Below are 17,957 nucleotides of genomic sequence, written 5' to 3' on the forward strand. Positions count from 1 at the left end.
TTGGGGTGAGGGAAGATTATATGTTTTTAAATATACACATTATTACTAGAATAGAGTGTGTGCTCAAATTTCTATTATTGATAGATATGTATGGATCAAGAGTATAGAGAAGAGAACTAACTGTTAGTGTGAGTCTCTTTATAATTCATCTGAAATAGTTTGTATTCAATTTCAGAATATAGGTGGAATTTCTTACAGGGAAGGTTATGATAAGAAACGTAGAAGTTTGTTGAAACTGAAAAAGGAGCCCCACACCAGCTTGTCAGAACCTGTTATGTTCTGCGGTCTCACAACCTCTTCAGGCCTCCTAAAATGACACGTTGACAAACTCACTGTTTCTGAAGTAAGTGCTGGTGCTGCTGCTGCTGCTGCTGCCTGTAGGTCTCAATCGTGTGCTGAGGAAGGTACTGCATGAGTTCCAGGGACTCTTTGATCTTCAGCAACATTTCGTAAGTCTCACGGCCCCTCACCTATGGAAGAGAGCAGAAGGAAAGAAAAGAAAACATGAAGAACTGTAGAGCTGTCAGAAGTGCAGTCGATCCTCATTATTTGTGGATTCCGTATTGGCGAATTCGCCTCCTTGCTAACATGTATTTATAAGCTGAAAATCTACCCTCGCAGCGTTTTGTGATCACTCGCAGACATGTGCAGAGTGACAAAAAAATTTGAGTCACCCATGCATGCCAGCTGAGGTGGAACAAGGGGCTGCTCTGCCTTCTTGTTTCAGCTCTCATGCTGCAAACAAGTGTCCTTTTCCTGGTCTATTTGGTGCCAAATTTTTCACATTTCTGCATTTTTTGTTGGTAATTTGCTTTTCAAATGGTTCCCAAGTATAGTGCTGAAGTGCTGTCTAGCGTTCCTAAGTACAAGAAGGCTGTGATGTGTCTTATGGAGAAAATACATGTTAGATAAGCTTCGTTCAGGCATGAGTTACAGTGTTAATGAATCAACAGTATATATTAAACAAACTGTCTTTAAAGAGAAACACATATAAAACAAGGTTTTGTATTGAGCAGATGCTGAAACGTTGTGACCAGAGGCTCGTAGGAACCTAACCCTGTATTTCCCCTAAGAGCAATGATTCAGTATTTGCAAGTACAGTGTTCACAATGATGTGACAAAACATAACTACCACAAATAATGAGAGTTAACTGTAACTATCTTTGGAAGGACGAAGTTTTCAGCTGGGCAAAATGTGCTTCTCTCTTTACGACAGTCTCATGCTAAAAAGTATGAGCAGGGCCAGGACCAGGGTGAGGCCAGCAGGCACGCAGGGCACTTGCAGGGCCTGAGAGTGAGTGTGTATTTAAATTCTGCACCCTGGGCACACTTCACCTGCCTCACCCCTGTCCCTCCCTGAGTACAAGAGGCAGAGTTTGTCAGAAGTCAGAAATGGAAAGATTTTCTCTACCTTTTGTTGGGTTAACTCCTACTCCACCCAGCTCTGGGGGCACCTTTCCTGAGAAGCTTTTCCTGACCTCACTCTTTTAGGTCGAGTCTCCTGTCCATCCTACGTGCTCCCACAGCATCACGCCCAGCACCACTGAAGTATTTATTTCATTACATTGTAACCATTTGTCTCCTCACTAGGAGGCACGCTCTTTGAAGGTAAGAATTATATCCTACTATCTCTAAATGCTCAGGGTCTGGCATATTTGCCACTCAACAAATATAAACCAAATTTTGTTAAATTAAAAGAGTTTTTTCTCTCTTCACACACTTCAGATTGGGTAACTCTTCACTAAACGTAAGATGTAACTGATTACTGGGTGCCTCCTTCATTAGAACAAACTGAAATTTCATTAAAAAACATAGCTTTTCAAGTGGTTCCTATCTCAGCAGTTGCAAACATATTAGGCCTTTTGTAATATTTAGTATATCAAGGAAAGGTTTAACTGAAAGTTCCCAAGTCAGTTTCCATATGCAGCCTGAGAAACAAGACACTGAGAATATTGGCTAACTCACTGTCTTGATTGTTCTGCCAGCAAGCAACCTATTCCCCTGACGACAGGGCCCAAATAAGGGAGAGAAGCACGTATGGCACACCCAAACCTGTTGAGTTGCTTTAGCTTCAATGCCAGGGTGGCAGCTCCCAGTCAAATCCCCTGGCCTTGCTTGCGTGTGTTGCATGTCAGTTTAGATGGTATCAAGGGCTATACTGGTTACCAAAACTTTGCTGCCGCTGTAGATGGCAAAGCCCTAAGGTAATAAGAATTCAATGAACTGCAATCATAGTCTACAAAAGGGCACCTCAGTGACCTTGAGAGGACTAATGTTCCTTGTAGGAATGAACAATGCTCTTACACAACAATTGGGCCAAGTCTTCTGGCCAGGCACATACAAGAGAGGATTCTACCTTGCTGGGCGTTCTTTATAGCACTCCCTAAAAGAAATCACAGTCAATTCTCCATAATTGTTGTATTATCAACTTTGTGAACTCCTTCAGACAAAATTTTAGTGCTAAATTGGTATGGCCATGCTGTCTAGGATCAACTTATCATGCTTAAATATGAGGTACAGATTCATTTTAAATATTTGGGCAAGAAAAATTCTATTAGGAGGGTAGCTTTGACCAAGTGAGTAGTAAGTAGAGCACACACTATTAATATATTCCAAAACTGTGGAAGGAAGGGATAATTTCCTCATTTTTTCAAGAAACATATTCTCTCTGTTTTATCTCACTATCCACCACCACCCCTTTCTCACTGCCACAGACGATCAGAAGATGACCACAGGGTAAAAGCTCCTTCAGAGAAGGTGAAAAGCAAGCAATCATGAAGACCCAAGGGAGACTCACTGGTAAGTATAACAGTTCATCATCTGGGGATCTTCGTTTCTTGATGGATGTCATCTGGATGCCATGTGTGTTCTGACGAAAAGCTGGTGGAGGAAAAACGCAAGTTTCATCCCGGGAACACTTCTGAAGCAATAATACATTTATTAAACAGACAATAGCACCAGCAAAACTTGTGAGATTACAGCTTCTAGTTCTAAGCATCCATTTAACTGGTGATGATTGCTTTTACAGTAAGTGTAGACCTAACAGTAATGAGGTGGAGGGAAGATGAGGCAGAACAAGTGAAAGGAAGAAATTCGGGACGCTGGGAAATGGCCTTTGGCTTAAGGAGTACTGCAGGAAACCCTGCGTCTTACTGGCGTGTGTCTACGAGCAGATGTTAAGGAAAGGAAGAGAAATAGGTTTTGTGTTTTATTTTTCAGGTCATTTATCTTCCAACGAGGTAAATGCATGTTGAGAGGCTGTCTTGCCAGTGCATTCAGCCTTGTGCATTCACCCCTCCCATGTTAGTACATACATCACATAACTTCTGACAAGCAGTCTCATCCTCCAGGACCTCAGTTTCCTCCTTGGTAAAATGAGTGAATTAAGCTCATAAATCCCTAAGGTTTCCAAAATTGGAAACAACACTCAGGATCCAGGGTAAAGAGATGATCCTTCTACCAAACTGCAAATAATCTGTCCTTACTGAAAGTCATTAGTTTGTAGGTAACTGAGATGCTTAGCGAAGAATACAGGAACTATGCCACCAGGCAGACTCAAGAGCAAAATTAGGTGGAGATCAAAGTATTTATATATATAAATAATATATATACATGATTTTTTAAGGAATAATGAGAGAGAGTAAGAGATTAACAGAAAAAGCAAATCATACTGAACAGCTATAAGTTGACGGTGACTAGTCACAGCATTCTATTGTTCTGTAAAATGCAATACAATTTCTATCTCTTCTGGATACTAATCAGTAATAAGATTAAAACCTTTTTTCATGAAATAAGTCATAGTGCATTATACTTTAAAATACTTGTTATAGTGATATCAGGCTTATGCAAGGCAACTTCTAGAATTAAATCTCACGAGTTAGAAGCACATGTGGATCAATGGTTTTCAAACTTTGTTACCTGAAAAGCTAGGCCTCTGTGGAGGTGTACCTCATGGGCAAGGTGTGGTTGTGAGTAGAGCGTGGAGCTGCAGACCACCCCCAAGTCCTGTCCCCTTCAACTAGAGCAACTCTGCTTTCATCTGTTTTGCATTGTGGGTTCCTTGAAATATTTTGTTTTTGAAACTGCTTTCACTGCTTAGAAAAACAAGTTTGAAAACAACTGCCCTAAACCATTAGCCTCACTAATGTGAGGTAACTGGGGCCCCAAGAGGATCACATCTATCACGTCAAGACTCAGTGAAAACCAGATCTGCATATTCCCCAGGCTATGCTTTATGGAACGCATTCTTAAATCCCCCTCTTCCCACAGACTCATGAGGTAGGAAGATGTTATTTTCAGCCCTCATGCTCAATAACAGAATGATAAGCTGATACCAAGAGGCTAAGATACGGGTTCTCAAGCTAGCCTTCAAGTCAGCTGGAGGGCTTACAAAACAGATTGCTGGGCCTCACCCCCAGAGTTTCTGATTCAGCAAGTCTGGGAACTAAGAACTTGCATTTCTACCCAGTTTCCAGATGATGCTAATCCTACAGGTCTGGGAGTCACATTTTGAGGATTACTGGACTAAGGAATCCTCACCAAGACTCTTGCTTATGTGGTGCATACCCGGAGTCCATTTCAGCACGTCCATCAATGCTATAGCTGTTCCCACCAGCTCTGGGGTCTCAACTCATACTTGCCCCTAAAGCCCTTAGAATCTTAACATGCAGCTTCTCAAATATCACTCGCCAGTCCCCATATCGGGAGAAGACTCAACCCTACCCCGTTTGGCCACTACAGCTACTTACGGCGCTTCGTACCATCGCCGTTCTTTGTGCTGTCCGAGACTTGCTGCTTTCTGATGCTGTCTTCATCCGCCTTCCTGTCTCTCCCTGGGCAAGCACAGATCCGGGCCTCAAAGCAGCGTCGGCCCAGGACTTGCCCACTAGGAATTAGGGAAGAGGGGAAGAAGGGGTTAGACTAAAAGAATTTTAAAAGTCCCCTGGCGTTCTCTCATTTCCACTTCCGCTGCGGACCATTACCAGTGCACCACCACCACCCGCTCAATCGTGGCTGCTTGGAGGATGGACCCAAAAGCGCTTGGCAGAACACAAAAGTGCTTACACGCCACAAGCAATATTAGTAAATAACATTCCATTTGTTCTGCAAAGAACCTCCAAGCCATTAGCTGAACAGCTGTATTTAGCTACATATTTTGAAGGAAACTTGTGTTAAGCCAGTGGATGTCTCCGGATAAAATCCCCTTAGGCAGCCCAGACTTACTCAAAGAAACTGTTAAATGCCTTGGGGGCCACAGAAAAACAAACCCTGTCTAATCAGAAACTGTTCCAGTCAAATGTCAAGAATTCAGGTATGAAGTGACTTGCATGCCTTCCTGGTTCTTTTTTTCCCTCTGCCTTTATCCACCCTGTTCTGTCTCTACTTTCTTAGATCTTTTATGTGTTTGCAGCAAGGATTTAAAACACAAAGGACAAAGGCAAGGGGAGCTCTTTGTTGTATATGCGAAGTTAATGATAAAGCAGACACAATTTCACTTTGCCTTCTGCCCATGGTTTTTGCAGAGTGACAATTTTGCATACGCCACTTACTCTCTGGTTTCCAGAGTAACAATGATTAAAATTGGACGGCGGTTCATCCCTCCAACACAACTGCTGTTACACATGAAATTGTACAACACCGTCGTGAATTCGGTGCCAACCTGAACACAGGGGAAAGAGAGCGTGTTAACAATGGTTTGAACTGATGTTCCTCCTTCTTGGTTCTTCCCACTATTTAAACAACTCCACTTCCAATGAAGCAAGCTCTAACCCATTGTAGATTCCTCTTTGCCTTGCCTCTTGGGAAGCTTAAAGCTTATCTTTGCACCATATATTAGGTGAAATAGGCTTTAAAAAATAATGATCTTTGACCCTATTCATTTGCAAGCTGATCGTTATCACCCAATTCAAACAAGGTATGTCACATATATGAATATTATTGAAAAGGGAGAGCTGAAAAAATTACCAAATATAGCAACAAGGCTCCAGAGATATTTTCCCTATTTGGATAAAACAGTATACCCTAGATTTGAATGTATGCTTCCATAAGTTACACTCTGGGACTTAAAAGGTCCTCAGAATTAAATCATCTAGTCCCAAGTGCTCGTTTATGGATGAGGAAACGGAAGCCCAGAGAGGGAGAGTCACAAGCTAAAGGTCCACACAGCAAGCCAGCAAACCAAAAGACCTGTCCTCACTACTCCAGTGTTCTTTGCACCACCCCATTCTGCTTTTCTAATATGCTACCTGTTTATTTAAACTTCAGCTAAGTGGGTTGGCCCCGTGGCTTAGCGGTTAAGTGCGCGCGCTCCACTGCTGGCGGCCCGGGTTCAGATCCTGGGCGCACCCCAACACACCGCTTCTCCGGCCATGCTGAGGCCAACTCCCACATACAGCAACTAGAAGGATGTGCAGCTATGACATACAACTATCTACTGCGGCTTTGGGGGAAAAAATAAATAAATACAATTAAACTTCAGCTAAGAGATACATCTTAGGGTCTCTCATCTGCAAGCTAGTGTAAGAATATCTGCATCCAGGATTGATGCACGTCCAGTTCAATTTCCAGTTAAATTCTCTGGATAAGATAATGTCATGTATTAATCCAATTACAAGTTCAATTACTATCTGCCTTTAAGATGGGAATATGGGCACAGAGCCATGTTAGCAAGTTAATTTAGTACAAATTCAGGAGATTTTGAAGGGGATAGAGATGAGGCCTGTGGAGAAGAGGGATAGAATATAAAAGAAGTTACATATTTAACGACAAGGACTAAGACAGAAACAGATGCTCAAATACCCTCTATCACCAAAACTAATGCTCTCTGAAGTCTGCCCAGTCCTTATCTTTTTACCTGGGGTGGCTCATAAGGTACCAGCACACTCTGTCTTCCTGTGATGGGGTCTTCTACGTATTGGGCATGGCTGTTCCCTTCTACTCGAATCAAATGACTAGGAGGGGCAATCTGTCCTGCAGAACAGAGAAAGACAAAATAGTTAGTTCTTCACCCTCAAAATAAAGAAAACAAAACTGCATGGACAGAATGCTGGTGGCCAAAGAAATAGTTCATGTAATAGAGGAAATATACATCCTTGAAAAAAGGAATGATCCTGTTGCCAGATATCTAATACATGAAGGTGTCATAACCTTTATAATAACAGAAAGGACTGGAATGCTCATCTATATTTAAGGGAATAGTCCTGTGTTTCTAGTGTCTAAGGTTAACGACTCAAGCTTTTATAGAACTCTATGACTATATCTCTGATCTGATCCATAAAGGGAATTTTCCAGCATTCCTGGAAAATGGAAGGCAAAAAGGAGCAAATTAATAAAAAAAATCAACTTGAGAGAAGATGCTGCCCCCAAATTGACCAGCAAAAATACTTAATAAATGGGAACAGGTGGCCAGGATATAACTTTGACTTCGTCTATTCTTTTCTCCATCATCAAGTGTCCATCTTTAGACTTTGCTGTGGTCATAAAGATGAGAAACTTACTGGTTTGTTGTGCTGAAAAAGCCCCAGGTTGGAGGATAAGAAAAGGGAAGCAATTTTTTTTTTTGTGAGGAGATCAGCCCTGTGCTAACATCTGCCAATCCTCTCTTTTTTTTTTTTTTTTTTTTGCTGAGGAAGACTGGGCTAACATCTGTGCCCATCTTCCTCCACTTTATACGGGACGCCGCCACAGCATGGCTTGCCAAGCAGTGCGTTGGTGCGCGCCCTGGATCCGAACCGGTGAACTTAACCACTTGCACCACTGGGCCAGCCCCAGGGAAGCAAATTTTAAAAAGAGCATAGTCAAAGTTTCACAAAATTGTGACACTTGGCAGAGCTCCAAAAGTAAAAAGCTGCTCCAAGAATTGGGAGTCATAAAGGTAATCTCGACCTTTGACAACACATTCCTATTCTACAAAAACTGATATTTAATATAAGTAAAAAGCTAAGTGTATCAAGGTGCTCTCTGAAGTATCATCTATTATGGCAAAAACTGAAAATAACTATTATGTCAAACAATGAGAAAACAATTTAAAAAAACAGTTACATCATCTTGATGGAGCAAAGGCAATTATAGAAACCTATAATGAAGCCTAGCTATGAGGAATAATCCTTATGGCATATTGTTAAAAGAAAAGCAAGATGCAAAGGAATGGCTAGTGAAGTCATGTGGACAAGGACTAGAATTAGCGTGAAAAATAGTTGTGTTAAGATGGGAGGATTTTAACTTTATTTTCTCTTTGTAAATTTCTATCCATTCTCTTCCTCCATTAATTTTTCTCTATCATCCATTATATTGTCTACATTCATACATTCTAGCTACATACCAATCTTTCTATTTTGAATATATTTTCTATATAAAGGATCCTAACTCCCAACCTTCCTGTCCCCTCATCACTCTCTGATGAATCCTTTGGCTTTCTCCTGTCCTTCCCTTCCAGTTTTCTGTGTTCTTTACTTAGCTCGCCTTCACAGAACCTTAGATATCAGAGGTAAGGGAACTCTTGGAAATAGTGACCTCTTCTGTAAACCTATTGTTGCATCTGAGGCTCAGAAGTCAGGGCATGACTTATCCATAGGTACAGAGCTTAAAGGTGACTCCAAGATACCTGCTCCCTGACTCCCGGTCCTTCACTTTCCAGTTCCCCCTCCCTAGCTTATGCTCTAGATCTTCTATTTACTCCTCTTGCTCATTAACGGTCTTCATTTATTTTTCTTCTTTTCCACTTTCCTCTTCTATTTTCTCTCATTTCTCATGTTTGATGCTCCTTCCTCTGAATTGGTCTTCCAGCTCTCAATTGGTCTAGCCTTGACAATCACTCTGGGAAAAGCACTAAAACTGAAAGATTCCCTGTCCTGGGCTGAACAGACTAGATTCCATGTTGTTCTCCTTACAACCTCTCATTTGAGGAAAATAAAAAGGTAGGAAGCCTTAGAGAGTAGAGAGGCAAGTCCAGGTCATCTAGTAACTATCAATAATAAAATTAAATAGTTCAATCATTGTGAGAGCCCCCAACTTATTTGTCATTATTCTCAGACACTGTGTCAGCCAGAAAGACAGACTGAGCTGCCCTCAGACTGCAGAGGTTGGAACCAGGTAGGCGGGCCCCAAACAAAGATCTCCACAGGATATCTATTTTCAAGAAATTTAGTCGAACAACCACAAATTCCTAATCTTCTTACCTTCGTTGAATTCCCGGCTCAGCTCGTGGTTGGGGCACCGTTTCACCACCTCGGTGACATGCTCAGCCTTCTTGTAGACAGGCATGGCACGGATGACAGCGCCCTGAGGAGGTGGGGTCATCACCTTGATCTGGATGGGGCATGTCTTGGCAATTTGGCAGTACAGTTTCTTCAGTTCGGTGGAATACTGCTTAGAGATGGGCCGATGGTAGAGGGAAGGAAAGAACCAAGAGGAGATATGGTCACATTCCAAATCAGAGCAAGGAAAATATGTCCATTTTTTACAGCCTTTACAACTGCATGTTTACCATTGGCTACAATATACACAACATCTAGTAATCTTATTAGAGGGAGTTATATTCATTAATCAATCATTTTTTTTCTACTCAAATAAAATCCTATGTCTACAGAAGTTTTCACATTTATTGAAAACACATTTATGCCATTATTTCCTGTTATCCTCTCTCTAGGATGAGGAAACTGAGTCTCAGAGGGGTTTAAATGATTAATATCATGAGCAGCTTTATAGAGTACCAGAAACTAAATGGAAAAACATTGTTCTCATGTATTAAGTGATATTAAACAGATTGTAATTAATCCTGCCCTTAACAATACTCTAGAGAGACTCATAGGAATTAGGGTTTATGGAAGTTTTTTTGTAAGATGGAATATCTGGCAGAGAGTAAAGAAATTTTACGCGAGGTCAACCAACTAGAAAATGGCAAAGCAAAAATTCCCCCAACCTACTGTACTTATCTTCTAATATCACAGCCTAGGAGAATGCAAGATCTAGAAGGGGCTATTTGATCTTATTCTCTCATGAAAAAAAGGACTGGCCCACTGCAACACAGCAAATCATGGCAGCAAAAGGATCAAGACGTAGATCTTTTCACTCACAAGGGACTGAAACTTTTCCTCCCCATACTTCCTTCTGCAGGGAGAGGAAGTTCGGTGGTTGGTTGGTTGGTTGTAGAATTGGCAAAATAGGGTGGAGAAAGCATGAGACCCAGAACCAAATAGAAGGGGAAGAAAAGTCCCATCCTGTGTTGCTTCCCTTATACCTCTGAATCAGTATAGGAAGTCTCCGTTCTAATTCTTACACTGTATTAAACCTTATCACCCCTGTCCTCTGGGTCAATGCCCCATCACTGCATTCCTACTCATTCTGACGCTGGAGTAAAACCACCCCAGCACCAGAATTGCCGGCCAAGAGTAGGGCACCTAGTAACACTTACCCAAACAAAGGTAAACAGACACACGCAGGTTGCAATGATAGGCTGGCAGCAACATCCTTCCAGGGGAAGGACACTGGGGAGCAGGAGCCAGAGTGGCAAAGGGATTCATTATTGATATGTTCCAACCCAACTCTGACTAAAAGCAAATATCCTACCAAAAAGCACATTTAAAAATAATTGTTTTATCTCTTCCTTTTGAAATATAATATTTATTTAAATAATCTTCCTTTTAATCCTAAGTATTTCAGTATATGAAATTTTCAGCTAGAAATTTCCCAGTACCAGAAGTGTATTGCATAATCAGTTCTCCATGCCTGCAGGCCAAGGATTAGACACAGCAAAAGGGTTTTACATAGCTTGAAGAAATAGGATGTATGCCAAAAATCAACCACAAAAATAAAAGTCTATTTGGGAAACACTGAATGAAATCTAGATGGATATTTTTGCTCTAGTGTTTTCAACCGACTTTACAAACAAAGACGTTGTCTTAGGATACAAGAATTCACTTTTATTGAGAACTCCAAGAAAATAAGCAAATCTGTTTGTGTTTTAGTTAGGAGATGTACAATCTAACTGTGAGTTTCATAAGGTGCACCTTAGGAAAGACGACTGAAAAATAAGTCTGTCAGCAAACACCTGAAGGCAAACAACAGCTAACACCACAAGGCAGCCATCCAAGTATGTAAAGATTGCAAAAAAAAGAAGGATAAGTGTTCAGAGTAGGAGAGTTCAGAGAAACATTCCATTTCAATAATTGATATACTATAAATCAAACTGGACAGACTGAAATATAAAAGTACTAAGAATAAACTTAGGCATCATCAGGTGTTAATCCTCACTCATTCTCAGGGATGGGAGTGAGGGATCTAATTTCTGTGCTTAAATAATGATAAATCATAATAGTTTCACCATTTTCTGAGCTCTTTTGTAAGAAACTTAATCCTCACATAACCCTATGAAGAAGATATTACAGGTATATAATCTCTTATCTGAAATCCCTGGGGCTAGTTGTTTCAGAATCCAGAATTGTTTAGATTTTAGAAAGGGGGTAAAGTTCATAGAGCACATATTATAAACACCTCCAGCAGGATTTAGGGCAGCATCCCATAACCAAATCATAACATTTCTTCAGAATTCATGAACAGTCACAGCAACTGGGAAATGATGATAAAGCTTTAAAGTTCAGGTCAGGTTTCACCACCAAGTGAGTTTGCCATGAACTTATGAAATTAAAACCAAACCAAACCAATTTTTGGTTTTCAGAGCTCTTTAAATTTCAGAATTGTAGACAACAGATAATGGAGCAGTATTATTATCCCCATTTTATGGATAAGAAAATTAAAGCATAGAGAGGACTTGCCTGAGGTCATAGAGAAGAGCTGGTTAGCAACCAGTATATGAGTCTGTCCTACTTCTATAACAACAGTCTCTTACCTCTATTCTCTTGGCTCAGGAATGTAAATTTTTGTACTTTTACATTTTTCTAATTCCCAAGAATGTGGCTATTTTCTGAATCAACTTAAAAGGTATACAATCTTCTCCAACATTAAAATGCAGATCAAAAGTGGTCTACTTAACATCAAAAATTCTTCTATATTTATTTCTCAGTATTATAATGTTTTGCTCATTTAATTGCAGGGAGCAGCAGCAAGTGATGGAACTAATAAAACCCCGGACTAGGAGGAATTTTCCCTGGATGCTAGTGCCAGCAGTCAGGACTTCTAGTACAGCTCTGGGGAATTCAAGAATAAGGTCCTGCTCTTTCTCCTTTGTATTCTGGCTCCATCTATCTCTGATTCTCTCCCCTCACCCGCTAAGCACATACACTTTTCACCCACTGTTCTATCCATGCAAACCTCTTAATGCCGCAAGCACACCATATATTCATCACCCGCAGTTCAGAGGTGCTATTCCCTGTCTGGAACACTCATGTTTTTCCTCTGTTCTCCACACTGTGCCAGGACAATGTAGATATCACCCCACAGCTAGGGCTGCATCTAGTACTGTAGACTATATTTTCCAATTTTAGTGATGAGAGTTTCATATTGACTAAATCTAAATATTTGGCCAGAGCCAAGGCACCTTCTGATTATTGCTTCTGATAAACTACCAAGCCTGCCATTCAGTAACTAGGGGGCTGAAGTGGTCTGGCGTGGTTGGTTCTTTATAAAGCCAAGCTTCTGCTACTCTATTGGCTTCACTGTTTGCAAACTGGTCCTGTGATGATGTTTAATATTTTCCCCGTACTAAATTCCATCTCCATGGCCTTTAATGTATTCATAATTCCTTGTAAAGATATAAATATATTTACATTAATTTTATATTATTTCATACATTTATTTGCTGTTCTTTTTTTTGAAGTGTCTGTTCAAATCTTTCTTTTCTGTTGAAATTTTTCATTGGATTTCTTGTGTTCTTGAGTTGAAAGAGTTCTTTAGATATTCTGGATATAAGTCCTTTATCAGATATAAGTTTTTTTTAAATATATTTTCTCCCAGTCTGTTGCTTGCCTTTTTTATTCCATTTTATGTGCTTTTTCAATACAGTTAATTTTGAGAAATTATCAATATTTTGCCTTTAAGGTTCACACTTTTCGTATCCTAAGAAATCTTGGCTTAACCCAATGCTCGAAGGATTTTCCATGTTTTCTTGTAGAAGATTTACCGTCTTAACTCTTGCATTTAGTCCTATATCTATTTTCAGTCAATTCTCCTCCTCCTCCTCCTCCTCTTCTTCTTTTTAACAGATATGCAGTTGTTCTAGCAACACTTGTTGAAACGATTATCTTTTCCCCCAGTTGAATTGCCTTGGCATCTTTTTTGAAAATTAATTGACCATATGTGTTCCAGTCTTTAACTGAACACTGTCTTCTTTTCTATTGATCTATATGTCTAGTCATACATCAGTATCACACTGTCTGGATTACTCTAACTTTATAGCAAGTCTTAACATCAGGTAATCTTAGTCCTTCAATTTTGTTCTTCTTTTTCAAAATGGTTTTGGCTATTCCAGGTCCTTTGAATTTCCATATAAAATTTACAAGCAGTTTGTTGATTCCCATAAAAATGTTGGTAGGATTTTGAATGAGATTATATATAGGTCATCTTGGGGAGAACTGATATCCTAGCAATATTGTGTCTTCTAACCCATGAACATGGTATATATCTCTATTTAATTAGGACATCTTTAATTTCTTTCAGGAATGTTTTGTAGTTTTCAGAGTGCAAATCTTGCACAAATTTTGTTAGACTGCTCTTTCAGTATTTTATTTTTTAAATTGTTGTAAATGGTACTTTTAAAATTTAAATTTCTAATTTTTTTCTAGTACCTAAAAATATAATTGATTTTTGTATATTGACATGTATCCTGTGACCTTGCCAGAATTATTAGTTCTAATAGCTTTTTGTAGATAGGATTTTCTATATAGATGATCACGTTACCTGTGAATAAAGACTGTTTCACTTCTTCCTTTCCAATGTACATTTTAATTTTTATTCTTCTGCAACTGCAAGAATTGAACTATGGTTCAATTTGCTATTGTTTTCTTTTGATTTCTTAAATTGGTGTCTTAGATCATTGATTTTAGACTTTCATATTTTTCTAATATAAGCATTTAATGCTACAAAGTTCCCTTTAAGCACTCCTTTAGCTATATTTACAAAAGTTTGATATATCTAATTCTTGATATTGAGGAACACAGGAAGCATTTCTTTGGGGGGTTCAATTAGTCCTCATATTGAATATAATAGGGACAACACTTAAACTCCAGAGAAAAATAATTCTTTCTCTAGGCCTTCTGCTTGTTTCATGGGTTCCATTTCTAGCTCAAATTTATTTTTCCCTTTGCACATTTTCATTCCATTCTAAACAGATTTTTTCATTGCTGTTCCAAGATTATTTTTATCTCTAGCTAGGTTTCTCCTACTTACAGGTATCAAATCAAGAACCTAGTTAAGTTTATATCTGAAAAGAGAATCTGCTATAGCTAAAAACTTCTTTGATGATGCAAGGCCATTGCACTGAATTTCTGGCAGCTCTTTGGGTGGATATCAAACATTTCAAATATATGTCTGAAGGTATAAAGTATCTCTCCCTGAGTGCTGTCACTATGAGAAGCAGTTATAGAGGATTAAAAGCATATAAACTTCTCCCCAACTTCTCTTTTTCTATAAAGCTGTCTGTTTTGTTTTGTTTTTTTGTAATTGTAACAATATGTGCACATAGAAATTCTAGAAAAAAGAAAATATATGACATATTCTCTCTACCCAGAGATACATGCCGTTAACATTTTAGACTTTTTTCTACACATACAAACACACACACACATCCCTTTATACAAACTGGGGGCATATCATAAAAAGTTTGGTATCTTTTTTTATTTAACTTATAATGAGTATAGTCTAATTTAAAAACATAAGTTTAAGTGGTTGCAATTATAGTACTAAAAAGTGATATACCATGATTTATTTAATAATGCTTTATATAGTATACATAGTTCTAATATAGTATAAATTTTACTCCAGTTTAAATTTACCCAATTTAAAAATTTTACTCCAGTTTAAATTTACTCTAGTTTAAAAATATACATTTTAGTACACAAATCTTTAGAACATAAATTAGTTTTAGCTGGATCCCTTGAAACTGGATAATTGAGTCAATGCATATTTTAGTGTTGTAGAGAAGTCCGAGCTCAATTTGAATTTTCTCGCTTTAAATTAAGTAATCTGCCTATTTCTCCCTAGATTCTTGCAGGATTTTATTTCCTTCTTTATTTTGCTTTAAAAAAAAAAGAAGTGAGAATGTTTCTAAATGTGTTTTTTTCCCCCTTGAAATTACTTGGAAATTGGTGAGCTCTTTCAACCTACATGTGTGAACTCAACTCAATAAAAATTTTTTTCTTTTTTTAATGTGTGTTTTTGTTCCTTCTGCTCTTATTAATTTCCAGAAACATGAAAGTCTTACTTTGGAACACCATTCTCTATCCACCACACACCTTATATACTCAACACTAATTACTAGCATCTTTTCCTTTAGTTTACATTCTGAAAAAGGTTCTCAAGTTTGTTTTCTATATCCTATGTTTAGTTTTCTAGAGTTAATTCTGTTCTATTCTACTACAAATAATAATTTTAATTCTTATACTGCATTTCAAATGTCCTTCCTTATCTCATCCATCTCTCTTTTTACCTTATCCAGTTGTCTTTTCATCTCAGCCTGCTGTTCTAGGTTTATTATTTTCTTCTCTCACTTTATAAAGCTTATGTTTCATTGCTTCGTACTAAAGCAATCTTCTAAACATTTCTTCCAGTTGCTAGGAGGAAGATGCATTTGCTTTCTTTGATTCTTTAACATGATGTTCCCTTATACTTAGTTGTGTGTAATTTTTTTTTAATATAGGCCCCTAATTTGCTCTTGCAGTTTTCTGTGAATATAGCAAGATATAGCCAGAGCCAGTAGATGCATCTTTCATGTCCCTTTGATATTTTTCAATTCAGTTCCATCAGCCTTTTAAGTCAAAAAATTGCTACAGGATTCTGTCAATAGCTTGAGTGTCCAATTTAGTTAGGCAGTTTTCTGAAATTCATAATATTTTAGTGGACATTTAAGAGTGACTACATTAGAAACTGCTAATCGGTTGCCATCATAAACTAGAAATGAGACCAATTTTTTCTCCCCATTTACACATCGTTCAGTAATTATCTGGTGTGAGGAGGATATTATTTTATCTAGGGTTATCAGGGAAATGATTCTTTGATAAGATAATATTTAAAGAAAGATCTAAAGGAAGCATTGGAGTGAGCTATGTGTATAACTGGAGAAATAGTGTTTCCATTACTGGAAACAACAAGTGCTGAGGTCCTGGAGTGAGTATGTCTGTCATGGAGGCCAGTGTCACGGGAGAGCAGTGAGCAAGGCTACATTGGGAAAGAATAAGATCAGAAATCAGAGAGAATATGGGGCCTGGATCATGAAAGACCTTCTAGGCCAGGGTAAGGACTTCAGCTTTCCTTGATGTGAGATAGGAAGCTACTGGAGAGGTCTGAGAAGGTGATATGATCTGATTTGCATTTTAATAAGATCTTTGACTGTTATGTAAAGAACATATTTTTTGGATCAAAGATGGAAGCAGAGAGACCAGTAAAGAGGCTACTGCAAATAATCCAAGAAAAAAATGAGAGCGGCTTTGACCAGCAGTGGAGGTGATGAGAAGCAGTTGGTTTCTGGATATATTTTAACCAGATTTGCTGATGAATTGGTGGGAGATAAGAGAGAAAGAGAAAAGTAAATGCATTCCACTAATGTAGAGAAGAAAGATTTCATAGAGGTAGTAATATTTAAACTAGGTTTCAAAGGACAAGTTATTTACCAACTAGATACCCAGAATGGGAAGAAGAGAGAGCCAAGAGGCAGAGAGCAGGTTTTCTACAATGAGAGAACATCATGAGTATAAGCAAAGAGATGTTAACTATGGTTGAAATATAGATGGGCTGGTGGAAGGAGGAGGAGGGGCAGAGCAGAAAGCAATGAGGCTAAGTTAGGAAGGCAGTTACCAGATTCTGAGGAGCCTTGGATGCCACCCGAAATAGGTGGACTTTACCAGCAGGCAAAGAAGAGTCACTGAGGATTGTAAAGCAGGGGAAAGACCTAATCAATCCTATGTATTAAGTAAAACAAAGCTGGTAGGAGCAAGACAGGAACAAAGTAGGAAGCAAGGAGACCCATCAGGAACTATTCAGGCAAGCAATGAGGAAGGCCTAAACTAGGGCAGTAGAAATGAATGAAAAGGTAGAGAGATGGGGCATGGGGGCCTGCCTGGTAGCGTAGTGGTTAAGTTTGCATGCTCCGCTCTGGCGGCCTGGGGTTCACAGGCTCAGATCCCGGGCATGGACCTATGCACCTCTCGTCAAGCCATGCTGTGGCAGGCGTCCCACGTATAAAGTAGAGGAAGATGGGCACGGATGTTAGCCCAAGCCTAATCTTCCTCAGCAAAAAGAAGAGGATTGGCAACAGATGTTAGCTCAGGGCTAATCTTTCTCACCAAAAAAAAAAAAAAAAATGTGGCGAGATGGGAGAAATGTTTTAGACTTACTAAATTCAGCCTTCTAGTTTTTATCATGAAAGATATGCATGGAAGCACCAAAAGAGACCAAGAAATGTTATTCATTAGAACAAAAGATGCTTGCAAAAACAATACCAATTATTTGCTTATCCTTTTTCTAAAATGGAAGAAGAATGAATGAAAGTTGGTTTTAACACAGGGCTCCCAATATTCAGTAGCCAACTGAGACCTGGCTTAGTCAGTGGACTCCAACAAATAGAGAAAAGAAAAGATAATTAGTTTTAATTCTGGGCAAAGAAAATAAAATAACATGAGGTAACACTGGAATTAATAGGCCAATTTTGTTGTGAAAGAGGAAAGGGCTTAGTTTTCAAAGCCAAGAGCATTGGAAAAGGAATCTTATCCAATACCAACATTGTAAGCAACATTTACTAGACTAAGGGTCAAAAGACAAGATTTAAATTCCACCTCTTCTATTTATTTCCT

General features: G+C 38.8%; 1 protein-coding gene across 2 annotated transcripts in view; it reads right to left on the reverse strand.

Annotated features, from left to right (window-relative positions):
• The window catches only part of TP63 (tumor protein p63), a 94,884-nt gene that overhangs the window by 21,986 nt on the left and 54,941 nt on the right, over positions 1 to 17,957 (reverse strand). The window contains exons 3-8 of one of the 2 annotated variants that reach the window (XM_058556123.1): positions 9,177 to 9,363; positions 6,854 to 6,969; positions 5,550 to 5,659; positions 4,761 to 4,885; positions 2,798 to 2,880; positions 334 to 470 (exon numbers count right to left, since the gene is read on the reverse strand). In XM_058556123.1, the coding sequence (XP_058412106.1) occupies positions 334 to 470; positions 2,798 to 2,880; positions 4,761 to 4,885; positions 5,550 to 5,659; positions 6,854 to 6,969; positions 9,177 to 9,363 (758 nt within the window). Of the gene's footprint in view, positions 1 to 333; positions 471 to 2,797; positions 2,881 to 4,748; positions 4,886 to 5,549; positions 5,660 to 6,853; positions 6,970 to 9,176; positions 9,364 to 17,957 lie in introns of both variants that reach the window. The other variant, XM_058556122.1, reaches the window with a different exon arrangement.

Source organism: Diceros bicornis, chromosome 15, assembly GCF_020826845.1.
Source record: "Diceros bicornis minor isolate mBicDic1 chromosome 15, mDicBic1.mat.cur, whole genome shotgun sequence".
NCBI classification, from domain to species: domain Eukaryota; kingdom Metazoa; phylum Chordata; class Mammalia; order Perissodactyla; family Rhinocerotidae; genus Diceros; species Diceros bicornis.